This window comes from Artibeus jamaicensis, unplaced genomic scaffold (genome assembly GCF_021234435.1).
Source record: "Artibeus jamaicensis isolate MK-2021 breed Jamaican fruit bat unplaced genomic scaffold, CSHL_Jam_final contig_1998, whole genome shotgun sequence".
Lineage (NCBI taxonomy): Eukaryota > Metazoa > Chordata > Mammalia > Chiroptera > Phyllostomidae > Artibeus > Artibeus jamaicensis.
The window spans coordinates 9,517,298-9,535,966 of record NW_026521407.1 but is presented as its reverse complement, the minus strand read 5'-3'; the positions used below and the strand labels follow the sequence as shown (position 1 = coordinate 9,535,966).

Here is an 18,669-nt window from a genome sequence, read left to right as displayed (position 1 = left end):
TTAGATAAGATGGCCCAAGCTCTCCTGCCTCCATTTGTCTCGGGCCATCTCTCTTACCCAAAGCCTATCATGGCCTCTAATGGGTCACTCCCATGGGCTGGCTTAGGATGGACAGTTGACTACAGATAAAAACCAATTGGGGGGAAGGGCAGAACAGCCTGAGCTCAGATAATGGAACAGCTGCAGAGGAGGTGCCAGAAATGCGGCTGCCACCCCCTCTGCCATGGCTTCTTATCCAGCCCTGTTCTCTGCTCAGCTGTGGGTGGGAGCAGCTACTTTTAGAGATTGTCTCAGTGCAAGACAGTGAATCCTCCTCTTCCTCCCTTTCTCTCTCCCTCCCTCCCTTCTCTCCCTTCCTTTCACAAACAATTTTTATGTAGATGCCTACACTTTGCCAGGTGCTGTTGGGGAAAGCATTGAAGCCTCACAGCACACATATTCTTTGGCCTTGAGAAACTTACCATCTGGGTGGGGAGATAAGACATGGACAGGAAACAACAATATGAAATAGTTTGTGCTCAAATTGTCCAAATACATGCAACAGACTTAAAAGGGGCTCTTGGAGAGAGGGAGTGAGCCTGGAATTTGAAGGGGTCAGGTTACCCCCTCCTTCCCAAAGCCAGGGGTTATCTCAACAGCTAGCCTCCTGCTCCACTTTTGATGCTAATCTATACCTTTGGGGAGGAAAACTTCCCCTATTTCAGGATATGATGTTTTTGATTGAGCAAGTTCCTCCCTACTTTACCCCATCTTGTTTTGGTTTAGGAAGTCAAAGCCTTGGCAGCAGGACAGCTCCTTCCCAAAATAGCTCTTATCCTGTCTGGATAATTGTGGCTCTCCAGCCCTGTTCAGTAGCAGAGCTGCTCCCCAGAAGCTGGAAGAGAGGACTCACAGGCAGCTGGGCCTGCTGGTCTTCCTGGCTCTCTGGAGGTGGCGTGGCATGGAGGTGGGCCAGGTACTGTCCTTGGGAGAGAGCTAGGCCTTCCCCAGCCTGCCCCCCCGCCCCAGCAGCCCCGGGTTGGAGACTGTGGTGCTGGCATCCAAGGCCTCTGGTTCCTCTGATCTGGGAGTGGTTGACTATAGAGCCTGTTCCAGATTCTACTCCCAGCAGGAATTCTCTGGTGGCCCAGCCACGGCGCCTGGCTCGTGGACGGCAGCATGTCTGTTGTTGAGCTTTATAGGCCCGTCTGGGTCCACAGCTGGGGATGGAACATGATTCAGCCCATCTCTCTGTGTCAGTCTCCTCCCAAGCAGCCCTCAAGGTCCTTCTGTCTAAGGAGGGGGATGGGCAGATATTTATCCTTGGATTGGGTGTTAGGGGCTGGAGTCTGCAGAAGAGGTTATGTTGGACTGAGAGACGCATTCCTAATAGTTGGGGTTTTGGGTTTTTTTTTAAAATACCAGAACTAGCCAAAGCTCAACAGGAAGGTCCTGAGGGTGCCTTATGGGGTCAGTGGGAGCTGTCTTCTCACACAGCCCTGAGGGAATTCTGTGGAATAAAGTAACTCTTGGTGGGAGGGGCTGCAACACCCACGATGGGATGGGGCTGCCCTGGCCCCAAGATCCTATGTCCTCAAGGCCCCATCCTACCTGCCCTTGGATGTGGCTTCTCAGGCTGTCAGTGCACAAGGTGGTTCACTCCCTGCTTTATCTATCAATTATGCAAGAGGCCAACTCTGGAAAACAGGCCAGGAACTAGAGGAGGCTGGCTCGGTGACATCTAAGATAGACTTGGGTATCTTTAGGGTGGCATGTCATTTGGCCCCTGGGAGGTAGGACAGCCAGGCTCCTGTTGGCTCCTGAGACATGGAGATGATTTGCTTACGTAGACTTTGTAGACAAAGCAAACTCTGGCGCCTGGCAGGAGTGCAGAGAGGCTCTGCATTCATAGGGATGTTACTAGAGCCCCAGCATAAGGGAAGGAACCCTGGAACCATCTTCCCCACTCCTCTCGTTTTCTCTTGCTTTGCACAGAGGCTCGTAGTTGAGAGGAAAGGGAATTGTTGAAAGAATGAAGCACAGATGCTGAAAATGGGACAGGGCACCTCAGGAGGCTTTTCATAACAGCTTGACCCTCACCACAAGGCTTCTTTTCCTGTCAGATGGCACCGTTTCATTTCCAGGTACCATGGGCAGTCAGGGCCAGAGCAGGATAGGATGCTGGTGACCTCTGGCCTAGACTTGATATTTTGGGGACAGGCTAACTTAAATTACCAACTCATCAGGGTTTGCTCAGGAGTTTCCTGGCTCTAGCCCTGAAAGTGCTGCATCCTGAGAACTCCCTTAGTCCTGGGCAGAACAGGACAAGTGGTTCACCCTAGGACAGGCTGGGACATGGTGTGCCTCAGCAGGAGCCACTGGAAGCACAGGGCAGAGGGATAATGTCTTTCCTTCATCGGACACCTGGGCAGATTGCTACCTCTGCCTACAAAATAGGGGCAGGAAAAGCCTCCTGAGGCTTGATGGCAGAACTGAGGCCAGAATCCCTTAGTTTTCTGTTCTGCCAGAACGATCCTGCGTAGGGACGAGTCTGCCGCATCCATTTGGGACTTTCTGGTGTATTTCCAGAAGCTCCTTGTTTCTCTGCCTGGAACCCATCTCCAACATTACATCTTTCTGTCAGAGTCGTTTGGTGGTGTTTGAAATGTTGGATTTTTTTCCCCCCCCGAGTAAGAGGAGAAACAGGGCCTGGCTGGATTAGGGAGCTTGGTGTCAGAGGTCAGAGTGCACACTTGGGCAAGGAAGCGAATATCTAACACAGCAGCCACCCAGACAACTGCTCAGCCAGAGGAGGGCTGTCCTGAGTGACAGAAATGACCATGTCCCTTCACCCTTCTCTGCTCAGCTGCTGGGTACCAGCTGCCATGAAGGGGGAAGCACCAGACAGCTGCACCTGGGGGCTGAATGAAAGCCTGGCGGGGGGCAGAATGTGAGGCAGCTCCTGGGGGCAGCAAGGGCTCTGACACTGTAGGTGAGAAGGCCGGCCAGCCAAAGTCATTTCCTTGGCATACCCACCACAGGCAAAGTCCTTCAGCTCCAGGAGTCTCCATTGAGGCTGTTTTTGGGAACTCAGCTCGGTGAGTCTGAAACCAAGACCTGTTTTCTAAAGATGCAGTGGTGTGTAGCTGGAGAAGCTGACTCCACAGTCGGTGGCAGCATGGTCATTTCCATGTCACTGTAGTCTGAGGCTCTTCTGTCACCCTACATTCACCTGCACAAGCCTAATCCTTTGGAGGGAAGGCACTTGAAATAGTCACAGTTGACAGTTGCTGGTTCAGTGTTGGCAATTTTCTCATTGGCTGAGGTAATAGCCCCCGCCCATCATAGAGGTTATTCCAGCCTACATGTGTTGCCTTAGTGAACCACAGCAGCACTCCAACGAGGTGAGCCTTTTCCTCCCTATTTCAGAAGAAACAGAGGCTCAGAGCTGGCTGATGAAAGCTGAGAGCACTACGGGAGCAGCCTGCCTCAGGGATGCAGGTGTGGGGTAGAGTCTTCTGTAGCTACGTCTTCCTGGAAAATAACTTCTCGGTATTTCTGCATCACCTTCAGAGATCAAGAATGGTGAAGGGAAAGGTTTTAGTGGAGGTCACATCTGTGTCTTTGCCAATGAACTCTGAGTCTGGGCGTTGGGCGTGAGTGGGTAAGCAGCCAGAATGAAGGGTAGGTCAAAGAAGCCCAGAGCCTCAAGGCTTGGCTCTGCTCCAAAATCAGGGTGGAAAACTGATCAATGACTCTTTTCAGTCAATCCATACTGATCAGACATCCCCTGGGGGCAGAGGCCTGGTCTCTCGCCCAGGCCTACATCACATCACATCACATCACATCACATCACATCACATCACATCACATCACATCACATCACATGTTCACCAAACTGAAGTAAATAGAGGTTAAAATAGAAGACATACTCACTGTCCTTGAGAGACTGGTGGTTACTCTGGGAGAGAAAAGTATATGGATGGGTCACTTGAAAGGGTGTGGACCTCAAAGGACAAAACAAAGTCCAGCAAAATGAGTGAGCAAAGATTCTGGCATCGAGGCATTTGGAGGGTAAAGGTAGGGGGGAGACAAATTACAGCTCAGTGTAATGACCTTGGTAACTGACTGCCCAAATACGGAAGGGCAGTTGTTGGAGTCCACAAGAGGTATTCAAGCAGAGGCTGGGAGGTCAGGGAGTCCTTGAAGGGAGTCAGTCTCCAGTGGGTAGTGGCATTGGGAGGTATGTAAGCCCCTTCCATCCCTGAGCTCCTAGGCCCCGTCCCACTGTAGAGAGGGTGTTGGAAGGGCCCTCTGGCTGGCTTCTAGCATCCTGCTGGCTTTGGAACTGGCAGCCATTCACCAGGTGCCAGGAAACACAGTGCTCCCTGGCCTTGCCACCCACATCTCACAGCTGTCCAGGGATCATGGGACAGAGGAGCGGTAGAGGGAGGAGTAGGGCTTAGGTTATTTTGGTTTCTTGACTTTGCACAGACCTTGCTAGATAGACTGGCTAAGGTTTCCTTGAAAGACACAACCCAGTGATAGCCTTTCAGCCCCACCAGGGCTCTCTGCGTCCTCAGTGACTCATCAGCTCTGGGGGGAGGGAAGCCTGATAAGCTCCTGTACCACCTAAGGGAAACTGCTACTGAGAGGCAAAAGTGGCCTTTGCTAGTTGTGCAGATCTGAAATCCTGATTTCCTGTAATAATCACTGTATCCGTGGCTTTGAACCTGGGCCCTAGCTTGGCCCAAGTGTAGCATTCTTGTTTAGCTCAGGGCTGCACAAGCTTCACTGATGGGTGGGCAGGAAAGATCCAGGGGAGGGGACAGGAGGTGTTCCATACACACCATGTTGGTCTGACCTGAGCAGGGGGAGCCCAGAACAGCAGGCTGGAGCTGTGGTTGCTGGTCTGAGTGTCCCAGAAGAGTCACCCTCTGTGCCAACCCAAATGTCCACTCCTTAGACCTCTGGCTTGACTACCCCACCCCATCAATGCCCAGGGAACTGTGCTGTCGTCAAGGACATCAGTGCCTGGTGGGATGTTGGATTCAAGGAAGAACCCGAGCTCCAAGCACCAAGGGGCACTGAGGCAAGGTTGGCCAGGCCACCTGATGGCTGGAGGTGAGGATGAGTGCTCAGTGGTCAATGACTCACACGAGAGCAGCTCTGTCTTAGTCCTGCTTCTGACCAGACACCAACACAGAGCGTGAGAGCTGGAGTTGGGGGCAGTCTAGTCCTTTCTTTCAACAGGGAAACAGAGGCCCAGTGAGGGGTAGGGACTTTTGGGCAGTGCATTAGCCAAAGCTGGCACAGGGACATATGCCCAGACCAGAGACCCCTGAATGTCCCAGGGTCAGCAGGTGGGGTTTGTGCATGTGGAATGGCTCCAAGTCTGTCTTCAGCTTTTATTTTGCTGAGCATGCCTTATGTTGGGCTTGTGGTGCAGTGATTACAAAGAAACTGGCCATCCAGACCCCAAAATTCTTGGCTTTGAGATGAGTAACATAGTCCCAGGCCCCTCTCGGGCCTCACTTCCTTCAAAGCAAGTCGGCTCCAATGTGCCTTAGGACACACAGGGCTCTCTGGGGCCTCAGCAGCAGGTGCCAGCACAGAGCTGGGATTCCAGCCACAGCTGAGGATGAGCTAACTGAGCAGCCTTCTGAGATGTCTCTGTGTCCACACTCGAACTGCGGCTAGGACTGGGGGAAGGAGGGATGCTATGACTGTAGAAAACAAGCCTTTGTCATGGGACCTTTCTTCCTTGACATAGGCTTTCTCCCCTGGGCCCAGCACCCCCAGCCCACCCAGGTCAATGCTGACTGCTGGTGGTAGCGCCCAAGAGCTATTCTTATGAGCGTGTGCATGAGGGCTAGTGGCCTACAGCTAGTTTCCCATAGTGAGGCTTGGTGTCGCCCAAGTATGACATCCGGGACTGATGGCAGCAGCTGCTGCTGCTTCCACAGACTTCCAGCAGCAGCCTTTGGTTTCCCTCTAAAGAACCGCCTTTTTGTCTTTGTTGCCCTGAGTACAGCTTCCTATCTCCCGATCTACCCTAGGCCTTTTGCAGAAGGCTTTCTCATCTTCTCCTTGGAGCCAAACCACTGACTTTTAGCCTAGTTTAATACCCTCATTTTCAGGTGTGGAAATCGAGGCCCAGAGAGGTGAAGTCACCCAGTGAAAAAGGGTCCTCTGCGTGAACTGACTTCTTTAAGCATCAGCTACCTCTTACACCTTGCAGCCCACTGGTGCCAAGTAGCCAGTACCATCTGCGATAGCAGCCCTTGGGTTTCTGAGCCTGACCTCATCTACCTACTCAGGCCCTGCCTCTCCCTCTGATGAGTTCTCTCTGACTCCAACCATGACCCCAGGGTCACAGGTAGTACTAAAATAGGGTAGGCGGGCCTCTGGCGCTTCTACCAGTAGAGAGGGCCATGCCTGTGGGCGTCAGTTTTGTCCAAAGTGTGTTCAGGCCAGTCAGCCTGCTGTGGGGGAGGGCTTTTTGGAGTCAGGGAGGGTCATGCTTCTGGAAACTTCCACAGAAGTTGACCAACTCAGACCTGCGTTAGCTCAGGAAATCCCCACCAACTCCCCACCCCCTGAGCATCTTCTCCCTCCTCGCTGCTGCTGACCCCCTGAGCCTCTAATGCCTCTAGAGCTGCTGGGGCACCTGTCCCCACAGCACCTCACCTGACTGCCCAGCAGGCCTCGGCTGGCCTCTCCTGAGGCCCTGCCCACTTTCCTCAGCCCCAGGCGAGCTGGAACGGCCACTCCGCCTCTCCTTTCACCCTTCCAGCAGATGGTCCCTGGATAATTTATGCAGCAAATCCTCTTTAATCTTTAATCTAGGGTCCTGCACAAAGGGAACCTCCTGTCTCTTCTTCACAGCTCGGGTGGAGGGGGAGCATGTCTGCCATTCTGCCTTGGAAGTGCGGAGGGGTTATGGATAATCAGTGACTTGGGCCATCGGTCAGATTAACTTCCCAGAAACCTGGAGTACTCTGGGGGCAGCTAATGGTTTGTCTTCAATTCATGGAGCAACACCCTCCCCCTTCTTCCAAAGGCATCTTCTGGGGGTACCAGGGGGGCGCTCTCATCTTCACTGGGGACTGGCTGAAGCCCACATGGTGATACGCTGTCCCAAGACTACACTCTTTAGGAGCTGAGTAGGGAAGAGCCAGGTGACAGTGCAGCACTCTTCCGAGCGCCCCTCTGAATCCTGTGCCTCTGGGGGTCGCCAGCTGCAAGGCTCGCTGCCAGGCTGACCACACCCTGTCCAGCATGCACCCTCGACCCCCTACCCACTCCGGGAGGTACAGACCCCGCCTCTAGGCTGGCTCACCCCGCCCCACCCCGGGCCCCGCCCCCGTCCGTCTGCGCTCGGGCTGCGGGCTGGGGCTGGCTGTGCTGAGAGGTCGCGCAGCTCCGGCCTCTGGTCCTACGGGCGCTGTCCAGGCAGAGCTGGCCCTGCCCGGGCTGCAGCCATGGTAAGGCCGGGGGCTGGGGTTGGGGAGGGGTCGCCACGCAGGGCCAGGGCCTTCCGCTCCCTGGAGGCTCAGAGGGACTGTGGCGCCGCAGCCCTGGAGGTGCTGCGCTGTCGCCGGCCCTGGGCACAGGCAGGGACTGCTCTGTCGCTCGCGCCCAAGTTTCTATTTATGATCTGAGCAGCTATGAGGCGGGCCTCGATCCCCGGGGGTGCTGCCGGTGTTCTTGGACGAAGGGGTGAGTCCGTGCTGGGTTTGGAGTGCGCCGGCTGATACGCGGAATGCTGTGCTGGGGAGGGCGCGTCAGCGATGAGCAGGGTTGGGGGGAGGGTCCCCGCCCTTCCTTGAGTCAGCGGTTATCTGGGTGACTCCTCCTCACCCACCTACCCTAAGCTCAGGGGCCAGCACAACTTCTTTGGAAAACACACAGAGGAGGCCCACAAACAGTGCAGTCCTCCCCAAGAGGGATGGTGAGATGCTTGGGCCCTCCTCCCCACAGCCTGGCAAAGGGCAGCACCTGGGCCTTTCCCACAGGGCCCTCCGCCCAGGAAACCCCTGAGAGAGGGAAGCCCAGCTCACCATCTGTCTGGGGGATCAGCTATATATCTTGCACCTGAGAGAAGGACCATGGGACAGCTTCTTCCTGCAGCATCCCATACCCAACACCCGCCCCCCTTCAAACCAGGCCCCTCTGCAGTGGTGGGGAGTCGGGAGAACTCATCCCTGCCACCTGCCTGAAATGGCAGGAGAAACAGTAACCCCAGCCAGCCTCCCTAGAGGCCCCCAGGTAGGAAGTTTTGATGTTTGGCCAGCTCTTCTCCTGCCGCTATTGCCAGAGTCTGCCACAGACACACTATGCCAGGTGTCAGGCCTCCAGGCCCCGTGCCAGCTTCTCCCAGTGTGGGAGCCCCCAGCTTCGCCCTCTGCATTGGGAGTCACAGGCTGTTTACAGCAGGAGGAGGTCCGTGACCAATCTGTGGGGCAGGATGTTGGCTGTGGGCAGCCTCCAGGAGGGGGCTGCTGGGGCCTCAGGGCATCAAAGTTTCTGGGTCTGGAAAGGCCAACCTCTTGGGCTGTTGTCTCTCAAGCTGTGTCCAGGCTGAGGCCCAAGTCCTGGCCAGGAAGTCTTGGTGACCCTGTGACCTTCTCTAAAGGGGAGTTCCTGGGAGAGGCCAAGTGGTGCCTGTCTTTATTCCCGCCTCCATCCTTCTCCCCGCATGGGACGGACAGGCGGGTTATTTCAGAGATGGGAGCCTGGGGAAGCACAGATTGTCCCCAGTGCCAACTCCAGCAGAGACCAAGAGGGGCTCTTTCTGCCACACACTAAGTTCGGTTCAGCTGAGGTCTTGGTGCTTTCAACTTGGCTGAGGCTGCCCTGTTCCTCTCAAAGACATCCCACCACCACCAGAGTCCTCAGCCTCCACACCCTGCCTCCCAGCCAGCCCTGTCCTCAGACCCCGGTTCATGTCAAGCCAGACTCTTCTGTGAAGTTCTCTTTTTGAAAGGAGATCATGGGGGGTGAGCTTCCCATGAGCTCAGGGGGGTTAATTTGCATGTAAAAAGAACGACAGGCCAACATTAATAATCATCCCGGCACTTGTGATGCACCATCTCTCCTCAGGTTCAAAGTAGTGCGAGTTCTCTGTCATCTGGGAGTGCTTTCTGTCCCTAGCCTTCCTGGGAGTCAAGGAAGAACCATTCACAATTCGGCATTAAGACCTTGAAATTAAAACAATATTAAAGATTGCAAAAGGTGCTTCTGGCCGAACCCGAAACACTGGGCGCCTGCCTGCTAGTCAAGTGCTTCATCTGCACACTCCCAACCAGGCCCTTCAATTGGTCTCCCACCGAACCGACAACTCGGAAGCCCCTGGGATGCCAGCCTCCTGCTGGCCTGAACTCATGCCCCGCAGAGACCAAGTGCTGGCAGCAACTCCACTGACTGTGCAAGTGATGGGAGTGATACAGGTCCCCTGAGTTAGAGGTCAGGTACCCATGGGTGGGAGGAGTCCCTCTGGGGCTATCTGCAGGCAAACCCAGGGGCAGATTTCTGAAGATAGTAGAGTTCTCTGCTGGGAAAACACAAAGGGACACTTGGGAAGAAAACTGGATCCACTTCCTTGAGGACCTATGACAAGAGGATTATAGGACATCCCACCCTATTCCAGCACCACTTCAAGTTAAGGGGAAGGAGAGAGATTGGAATCCTTCAGGAGTGGAGTGTCCTGGGTATAGCCAGCCCCATGTACAGATGGGCTGGGTCACCTTGGGGGAGCTCACAACCCTCTGACAGGTCTCACTGTCCTTGGGGGTTATCAGGAGAGACCAAGCGGAGCAGGAACCTGTGCTGCAGACAGACTTGGGAGGCTGGTACTGTGCCCACCAGGGTAGGCGCAGGCAGGCGTCATGGGGCAGCCAATCAGAGGAGGAGGGAACTGCAGAGAAACCCAGTGATCCTGCTGCAGCTGAGCTGTCCTTGGACTGTGGGAGCCAAGGGAAGGGGAGGAGGAGGGGGTGGGGAAGGACATTCCACAGGCTTTTTTGGCCCCTGACAGAGGGTGGGGGGGCATTCAGATAGAAAGGGAAAGGAGCAAGCCAGGACGCAGGATTTACAACAAGAGCATCAAGACCAGGCTGTGTCTGTGTGTGAGAGACTTTGCCTGAGACCTAGAGCTTGCTGACAGGGAGTGTGAAGCGTGGGGCATGGACCATTCAATGGGATGTCGAGGCAGTTCTGTCCCTGAGGATAGCACTGAAGCTGGGGTAAGGTGCTGCTCTGGGAAGTGGGTGGGCCTGACCTGTCTTTCCCCTGCCTAGGCTGGGAATGGGGCTCACAGTCAGAAAATGATTTGGTCATTGGCAGAGCTGCGGGTGGGGACGGACAGACAGACAGGAGGTGAGGACCCTGGTACCCTGACTCCTGCTCTAGAGCCCCTGTGGACCCCTCCATGCTGACGAGCAGCCGGTCGGGGCTGGCAGGGAGAGCCTGGTGCTGGCTTTCTGGTGGCTCTGCTGGAAGAATGTGGGGTGGGGGTCTCCCTCAGTGCCTTCCCTCTCCCCTTCCTGCTTGGGGCCTCTGGGGAAACCAGGTGGAGCACCGTCCTCTCCTGCTGGGCCACTATGGCATTGTACAGCGGGGCAGGATTTTCTGGAATTCCCCAGACTCTTTAGCTGCCAGAAAACAAGACCTGCTGTCCCTCAGCCCCATCTATTCTCTAGTGCCATATGATTCATCAACCACGCTGGGACACTTTTGAGAGTGGAAAGGGGCACAATTAATCATTGGACAACACACATAAACTGGCGTGTAGCATGCCCAAACTGGACCTTACAAATATTATGGGTGAGAAAAGTCTGTAAGGTCAGGCTTGCCTCAGGACAGCCTCTCCTGGTCACCAAGTCCCCACATGCTGGTTCCAGTGTCAGGCTAAAGGACATCTTTTCCTCCCCCATCCAGGCAAGCCCTGGAGGATATGTCTATAAGCAGGTATAGGGACTTGAGAGGCAACAGCCTGGAAGTAGCTCCAAGGGGATATTTCCTACTAGCCTCTGTCTCAGTCCCCACCCCTGGCATAAACCTGGCAATGTGCATGCCCACGCTCCCTCAGCTCTTCCCTTTGTAAGACAATGAGCTGCGGGAAGACTATGGCCATCTTACCTCCTCCCACCCTGGCTGGGACTCCACAGTGGTGTGGGGTAGCCCACACTGGTTGGCCATCCCCAGAGGGTGAGTCAGCCTCTGAAGCTGGCCCTTGTCCATTGTCTGGGGGTAGCACGTGGCTATTGTGAGGCAGATCTGAGCCCAGCACTGCCAGGCACTCCACAAAGGGGGCTGTCCACCAAAGGAGAGGCGGCTTTCGGGTCTGGAGCCAAGGATGAGAATTCCAAGCTGGAGATGGGATGGAGCCCGTCTCCAGAGAGGAGCCAGCTATTCTGCCTTATACCCCTGTGGTACCCTGTTCAGGCCAGATCCCCTCTGGCATTGCTGGCTAAAGGCCAACTCCAGGCAAAGGGGGCAAGGTGCAAATAAGGGGTGCTTCCCTTATATGTTCTGCACAGTTGGGGGGCTGTCAGTAGGTCCAGAGGCCGAGTGTCCTCCCATTCTACGTCATTTGGTCCCTCTTAGATCCCCTACACCCATAACACAGCATCCACTGCCAGGTTTACAGTTCTCCCCTGGGGCCCAGGCTCAGGCTCCAGTGTAGCCCACTGTCTGGAATAAGGGGTGTCAGGTCGGCTATACTGAGCTCTGGGCAGTGAGCACTCCCAATAGAGGCTGCATCCCAGTCCCAGAGCTCCCTGACCTGCAGGGGCAGGAGGCATGGAGCCCCCTGCTGGCAGTTCCCTTCCCACCCTCCCCCCCTTCCTGCTCTGCCCCTTCTGATTCTCAGCACTCTCCTTGAATCCTGAGCCACATTCTCTCCTCACCTCTAATGCCTCTATCTGCTCCCCCATTCAGTCTGACTTCCTGGCCTTTGAGGTAGTACCTGGGCCCTGGTTTAGCCAGACCACTCAGGGAGGGCAGCCTCAACCAGCACCTTGTGGACGGGGGGCATCAGGACTGGAGCTGCTCTGTTCCCAAGAGCTGTTGGTAGGCTTCAGGGCTGCCCAGGGCTGTTCCTGGACCCTGGAGCCTCTCCTGGCACCTGGGACCTGTGAGTGAGCAGGTGAGAGAGGGATGGGGAGCACTTCCTCTGGCTTGGCTGCAAGTGCAGTTTCTTTCCCTTCTAACCACAAGCGCTTTCCTTTCTCCCTCCTGCCTTCTCCTGTCTGCCTCCTTCATTCTTCCCTTCCTGCCACCTGCTGGCCCACCCCCTGCCCCCCATCCCCAGATCAAACGCTTCTTGGAGGACTCGGATGATGCAGAACTGAACAAGTTCGGGAAGGATTTCCCAGAAAATGACAGCTGCCACCAACCAGAGGCCAAGACCTGGGTGTCCAGGCCCCAAGTTCCAGAGCCAACGCCCCAGGCCCCAGACCTCTACCAGGATGACCTGGAGCTCAGATCCCCCTTGCGGCCCCAGCCCTCTGACAGCCAGCAGTACTTCTGTGCCTCAGCCCCTCTCAGCCCCTCAACCCGGCCCCGCAGTCCATGGGGCAAGCTTGATCCCTATGACTCCTCTGAGGTAGAGCCACCAGCTCTGTCTGTCCTGTTCAGGGGGCGTGAGCAGAGAGAGCCTGAGTGTGTGCATGTGGAGGTGCACATGAGCGTGTGTGTGCACACACATTCATGCGTGTTGAGCTGGGGCTTCTCTCTGTCCTTTGTCAGCCCCAGCTGTGTGTGTTGGCCCTGATGTGCACTGAGAACTGACAGTGTCAGGAACAGGAGCCCAGCTGGTGGCCCCAGATGGGACCACAAAGAAGTCTGACACTGCTCTTCCAAGGCTGGGCAGAGACCTAGGAGAGAGGGAGGAGGCTGTGGGTGTTGGGTCCTGGGCCCCTCCTGCCTCTCCCTGATACGCTCTGCCTCCCTGTGCACTAGGATGACAAGGAATATGTGGGCTTTGCGACCCTCCCCAATCAAGTTCACCGAAAGTCCGTGAAGAAAGGCTTTGACTTTACCCTCATGGTGGCAGGTAGAGCGGGGGCAGGGTTGGGCCGGGCTGGGCGTTTCGGGTGGGGATGGTCTGTATGTGGGGAGCAGGCACAGGTAGGGAAGGAGAGAGCAGCAAGCCGCTGTCCCTTTTTGCAAAATAGGTAGTGGCCGTGGGTACTCAAAAGTATGCGTATGGGGTAAAGTGGTACAAAGAACATTTGACCAATAGATTTCTTATATTTGCCTTTTTCTGGGAAAACTTGGGCAATCTCTTACCCCCTCTGGCTGCTTTCAGACGAGAGTGGACAAGCTCTTCCATCTGCTTCCTTCCCTGCTGTGGTTTGATTAGTCTCTTCCCAGTGAAACAAGCAGCAGCTCCCCTCACACCTTGGTCTAGTGGGGTTGCCTCTTGGCTCTAGGTCTTATCTTCTGTTCTTTCTCGCCTGTCAGGAGAGTCTGGCCTGGGAAAATCCACTCTTGTCAATAGCCTCTTCCTCACCGATCTGTACCGGGACCGGAAACTCCTCAGTGCTGAAGGTAAAGAAGGTGGCGGGGAGCACCAAGACAGGCAGGCAGACTGACCTGGGAAACCAACTCTCTCCAGAGTCTGGGGAGTGGGGTCTTCCCCGGCATGTAGGCAACCATGGCTTCTAGAGAGTCTGGCAGCATCTCTCTATAGGCCTATCTAGATTGGCAACCTACCAGCCAGCTCCCTAAAGATTTGGGTGCCGAGGCAGGGCAGGGACCAGAATCCCGCCCTTTGAGTGAGTGTCTGACCCCCAAAGGATTCCAGGAATCCAAGAAAATAGCAGGGAGCAGCGAGAGGCTGGGGCCAGAGCCAACAGCCACCGGCATTTCCTGTGTTGGGAAATGTGCTCCTTGCTGGTTCCCAGAGAAGAGGCCCCCAGGCAGCCTCGGGGTGGGAAGGGGGGCAGTGTGGATGAGGCGATCTGGACAGCCACACTGGTTGGGGTGGGTGGCTTGTCCTGATGGGGCAGGTCCTTGCCCTGGCCTCAGTTTCCCCCTTCTTCAGAGCGGATAATGCAAACTGTGGAGATCACTAAACATGCAGTGGACATAGAAGAGAAGGGCGTGAAGCTGCGGCTCACCATTGTGGACACACCAGGTTTTGGGGATGCAGTCAACAACACAGAGTGGTATGTCTGTCTGACCAAGCACAGCCCCAGCTGCCTCCCCACTGACCACCCACCCATTCCATATACACGTACAGGTGCACACACAGGCACAGACTTATTCCAAATTGTTAGGAGGAAGAGGTTTAGGGCCTTGAGCATGCAGTGCTTCTTATTGGAAGCTGTCTCCTCTGTGAAGTGAGAGGGAAAGATTGAAATAGATGATCTCTGATGTTCCTCTGACTCTGACCTATAGTTTTGTAATGGGGGTGAGAACACAGGATAAGAAAGAAAAGCCTCAAAAAAGTAAACACGTGTGAAAACATGTAGAACAGAGCCTGATAGTAAGTGCTCAATAAACGCCACCCTCCCTCCTTCCTTTCCTTTCACAGCAACTTTTTAGGTGCCACAAACGAGTGTTATTAAAGGGGTGAGAGTGAATTGAAGGAAGAGTGAATGGAAGGAGAGAAAGAAGAGACAAAGGCGAAAAAAGTAGAACTTTGTTTAAACTCCAGGCACCCTCTAGGCCACCTGCCAAAAGAAAAGGTGGCTTTGCTACATTGCCCTCCACTGCCATCATCTCTGCTTGCTTGCTTTTCTCTCTCTGTCTCTCCCTTCCTTCCTTATTTATTTATTTTTCAGCTACTAGACGGATATTGGTCAGACGTAAGTGAGTAGATGAGGAATGGCTGCTAGAGACAGGAAAAGGGAGGCGCCTTTGATGAAGAAGTTAGGCAGGGTAGTTCTAAGACCTCGAGACTGCGAATTCAAATCTCAGTTCAGCATTTAGTAACTGCGTGATCCTGAGCAAATGCCTGCGTTCCTGAAAAATGCTGGCCCTTACTCCCTCACCCAGTCGATCTGAAAATCCCCTGGAATGATGCACGTGCTGTGTGTTGAAAACTGTAAAGGGCTGTGTACATTATACTTGTGCATTTTAAGATGGTAATTGCAGGAACAGTGCAAAATTAAAATGTGGGGCCTCTTGTTGAAAATTATTAAGAACTTCTAGATGGCCACAGCAGAGTCAAACCAAGGGTGGGGCCTTCTGAGTGCAGGGCCCCATGTGACTGACTGCACAGGTCACACGCCTGTGCAGCTGACCCTGGATGATTGCCTCACAGACTAATCAGATCGCGGCAGACATTTCTGTGCTCTGAACTCTCACTGCGTGCCTTGGCGTCACAACGCATGACTTTTGGCTCAGCACATTGGTTCATCTTCAGTGTCTTAGTCTAAGCCTTGAGGGAAGGGTCATTCCTTACATTCTTGCCCCAGCACTGTGCTTGTACGTGCTTTGTGGTCCCCACAGAGATTTCTGATGGATTGAGGTGGCCTCCGTGTCATCATCACCCTCCCTGCTCTAGAGATGTGGCTCAGCAAACTGGGCTTGCCCTGAGAACTCTAGCTCCAACCAGCACCTGGGTCATACTGCATCATCCCCTCCTTTGGTCAATCTACTTAGCTCTTCTTACCTGCCACGATAATAATACTTAATGTGCCTGCTAGCTCACAGTTTACCGTGCTCCTCCACATATACTCATTTAGTCAACCAGCAGGAATTTACTGAGCATATACTAGGTGTGTAGCCCATTTAAGGGATGTAGAACAAGTATGGAGGATCCTTGTCCCCAAGAGGCTTATAGTCTCATGGCAGCAGGTGTGGGAGAGTGGAGAACAGTAGTTCTCTCGTGTGTGCCAGTTGGGTAACAAGTTAGTAAATGGGTCAGGCAGTGTAGTGATAAACACACTGAGCTGAGAATCAGAAGGCCAGGGACGCAGGTGGGGAGAGAATTTCCTACCCAAGATGGAAATTAAATCTCGGGATTAAATCTCTTAAACTGCTCTGGATTTAGTTCCTTCATGTATAAAATGAGAGTGATGATGCTCAGAATGTCCACTGATCAGGGCACCTGTTGGTGAGGATTCAACTAGATACCAGAAGAGCAAAGGACTTGAAAATTGAAGGTCTTCAATATATATGTATGTATATAAATTCATATGTACTCCCCCTCTCTTTACCACACAGAGAGATTATATATGTAATGTCTCTATATATAATAATATATACTCAAGAACTCTATCTCTCTATCTATCTCACTGTGTGGTGAAGAGATGGGGAGAGCACTGTGCATTGATGCAAAGGAGACCTGGTGGAAGAGATGGCTCTTGGATATGACCTTGAAGGATGGAGTGGGTTTGGAAAGGTGGAAGAGAATGTGGAACCATAGAACAGAGGCTCCGAGGCCAGACCATGAACCTGACTTAGGGCTGCCTTGGCTTCCCCAATTGGTGTTCGCCTGTAGGCACCTTGCTATTCTTATTGCTTTGTTTAGCCACCTGGGCTCTTTTCCTCTCATCAAACCAGTATTTATGGAACTCTGCTTGTGTGCATAGTCTGGTTTTCCATCAGGACATGTGAAATGCACCCCTGTCCCACTCAGGTACCCCCCTGAAGATGTAATGAAGCAAGCCAGGGATAACCAGGTCCTGAAAACACTGCTCAGGGCGGGGGCTACTCTGCAGGCCCAGAGCTCACTAGGCAGCCCCTACTCCCACAGTTTCTCTGCTTGTCTTTCCCTGCCCCAGCTGGAAGCCTGTGGCAGAATACATCGACCAGCAGTTTGAGCAGTACTTCCGAGATGAGAGTGGGCTGAACCGCAAGAACATCCAAGACAACAGGGTGCACTGCTGCCTGTACTTCATCTCACCCTTCGGCCACGGGTATGGTCCGAGCCTGAGGCTCCTACAACCACCGGGTGCTGCCAAGGGAACAGGCCAAGAGCACCAGGGGCAGGGCTGCCACAAGCAGGTGGTCACAGATTCCTGTTCCCCAGGCTCCGGCCATTGGATGTTGAATTCATGAGGGCCCTGCATCAGCGGGTCAACATCGTGCCTATCTTGGCTAAGGCGGACACACTGACACCTCCCGAAGTGGAGCGCAAGAAACGCAAAGTGAGGGAAGCTGGTGCGGGGAGGGGAGCAGGTGGGCTTCTGGAAAAGATGGGGTCCCCAGAACTTTGGGCCCCTCCTGTGTTTGCCAGATCCGGGAGGAGATAGAGCATTTTGGCATCAAGGTCTACCAGTTCCCAGACTGTGACTCTGATGAGGATGAGGACTTCAAATTGCAGGACCAAGCCCTCAAGGTGGGGCCACCCCAGGGCATCCCTTTCCCACCTTGTTTCTTCTGGGCAAAAGAAAGAAGTAGAAATCTATACAAGGGGGGCTCTTCGGGGTGGGAGAGAACCCTGGTTTCCTACAGTGAGGCAGAGAAGATGAAGACATAGGTGGAAAGGAACAGGTGAGAATGGGGGATGGTGACAGATGCTCCAAACTTCTTCCAGGAAAGCATCCCATTTGCCGTCATTGGCAGCAACACTGTGGTAGAGGCCAGAGGGCGACGAGTCAGGGGCCGTCTCTACCCTTGGGGCATCGTGGAAGGTAAAGCACTGAGCTTGTGACTAGGATACTTCCTTGCCCTCAAGTGACTCTCCCTACCCAAGCCCCTGGCTGACCCCTAGCCTTGCTATGCAGTGGAAAACCCAGGGCACTGCGACTTTGTGAAGCTGAGGACAATGCTGGTGCGTACTCACATGCAGGACTTGAAGGATGTGACGCGGGAGACACATTATGAGAACTACCGGGCACAGTGTATCCAGAGCATGACCCGCCTGGTGGTGAAAGAACGGAATCGCAAGTATGATCAAAAGCCGGGACACAGCAGGCAGGGGGACTCAATCCCAAGCACAAGCCTTGGGTGAGACCGAGCCCTTCCTTTCTGCTTTTCTTTTACAGTCCCTGGGCTCAATCCAAGTAGGTGTTGGGGTGCCCCTAGGCTCACCAACCCCCCTTTCCCCTTTCCCTCAGCAAACTGACTCGAGAGAGTGGTACCGACTTCCCCATCCCTGCTGTCCCACCAGGGGCAGATCCAGAAACTGAGAGGCTGATCCGAGAGAAAGATGAGGAGGTGAGAGCAGTATGGGGTGGTAGGGGTTGACGGCCTGGGAGGTCCACTGCTTGATCATAAACCTCAGTATCTTTCTGTCTGGGAATAGGGAGATCCCTGGCCCCGGTGCATATCTGAGACCTGGATTGGTGGATTAGTGGTTCTACCTAGGGTCTATATTACACCCCAGGACTACCCAGGCACCAGGTCAAGGGATTAGTGCTTGGGGACACTCCCTGACTCTATAGGGTGTAATGGGTGCCGAAAGCACCCATTTTGATGCATGTGCCTGTCCCAGCTGCGGCGGATGCAGGAGATGCTGCACAAAATCCAAAGACAGATGAAGGAGACCCATTAGCTGGCTGTCAGCCCTGGATATTTAAATCTCCTCTTCGCCTTGCCCATACCAGCCCCTCCCAGCACCAGCTCTGCTCAGGCCCCTGCAGCTACTGCCACGTCGCCTTACATCCTTGCTGCCTCCCTAGAGACTCAGAGGAAATAAAGTTTAACAAATATATAGGTGGCTTCTGGTGTCGCTGTCTGTATCCTTACCACCTCGTGGAGACCAAGAAGATCCTAGGACTCAGTTTT

At 54.2% G+C, this 18,669-nt stretch overlaps 1 protein-coding gene across 11 annotated transcripts; it reads left to right on the top strand.

Annotated features, from left to right (window-relative positions):
• The first annotated feature begins 858 nt into the window (after positions 1-858).
• Positions 859-18,595, top strand: LOC119062584 (septin-4). Of its 11 annotated transcripts, none has more exons than XM_053657125.1 (12): positions 871-955; positions 12,296-12,589; positions 12,946-13,039; positions 13,450-13,536; positions 14,033-14,156; positions 16,722-16,856; positions 16,970-17,087; positions 17,177-17,278; positions 17,477-17,573; positions 17,667-17,829; positions 18,000-18,099; positions 18,377-18,595. In XM_053657125.1, the coding sequence occupies exons 1-12, from the start codon at positions 941-943 to the stop codon at positions 18,434-18,436; spliced, it is 1,389 nt and encodes a 462-aa protein (XP_053513100.1). In that variant the 5' UTR covers positions 871-940; the 3' UTR covers positions 18,437-18,595. The 11 variants fall into 11 exon arrangements, with proteins under 11 accessions (XP_053513121.1, XP_053513100.1, XP_053513103.1 ...); XM_053657128.1 differs by having other exon boundaries at positions 877-946; XM_053657122.1 differs by lacking the exon at positions 871-955 and adding an exon at positions 2,088-2,123.
• Positions 18,596-18,669: the final 74 nt, after the last annotated feature.

What these genes read in the sequence shown, in the direction of transcription:
- LOC119062584 (XM_053657121.1), top strand. Translation starts at nt 10,167, where the DNA reads ATGGACCATTCAATGGGATGTCGAGGCAGTTCTGTCCCTGAGGATAGC. An exon ending in ATCCCTATGACTCCTCTGAG is followed by an intron (nt 12,590 to 12,945) that starts GTAGAGCCACCA and finishes CCTGTGCACTAG; the next exon opens with GATGACAAGGAATATGTGGG. An exon ending in GTGAAAGAACGGAATCGCAA is followed by an intron (nt 17,830 to 17,999) that starts GTATGATCAAAA and finishes CCTTTCCCTCAG; the next exon opens with CAAACTGACTCGAGAGAGTG.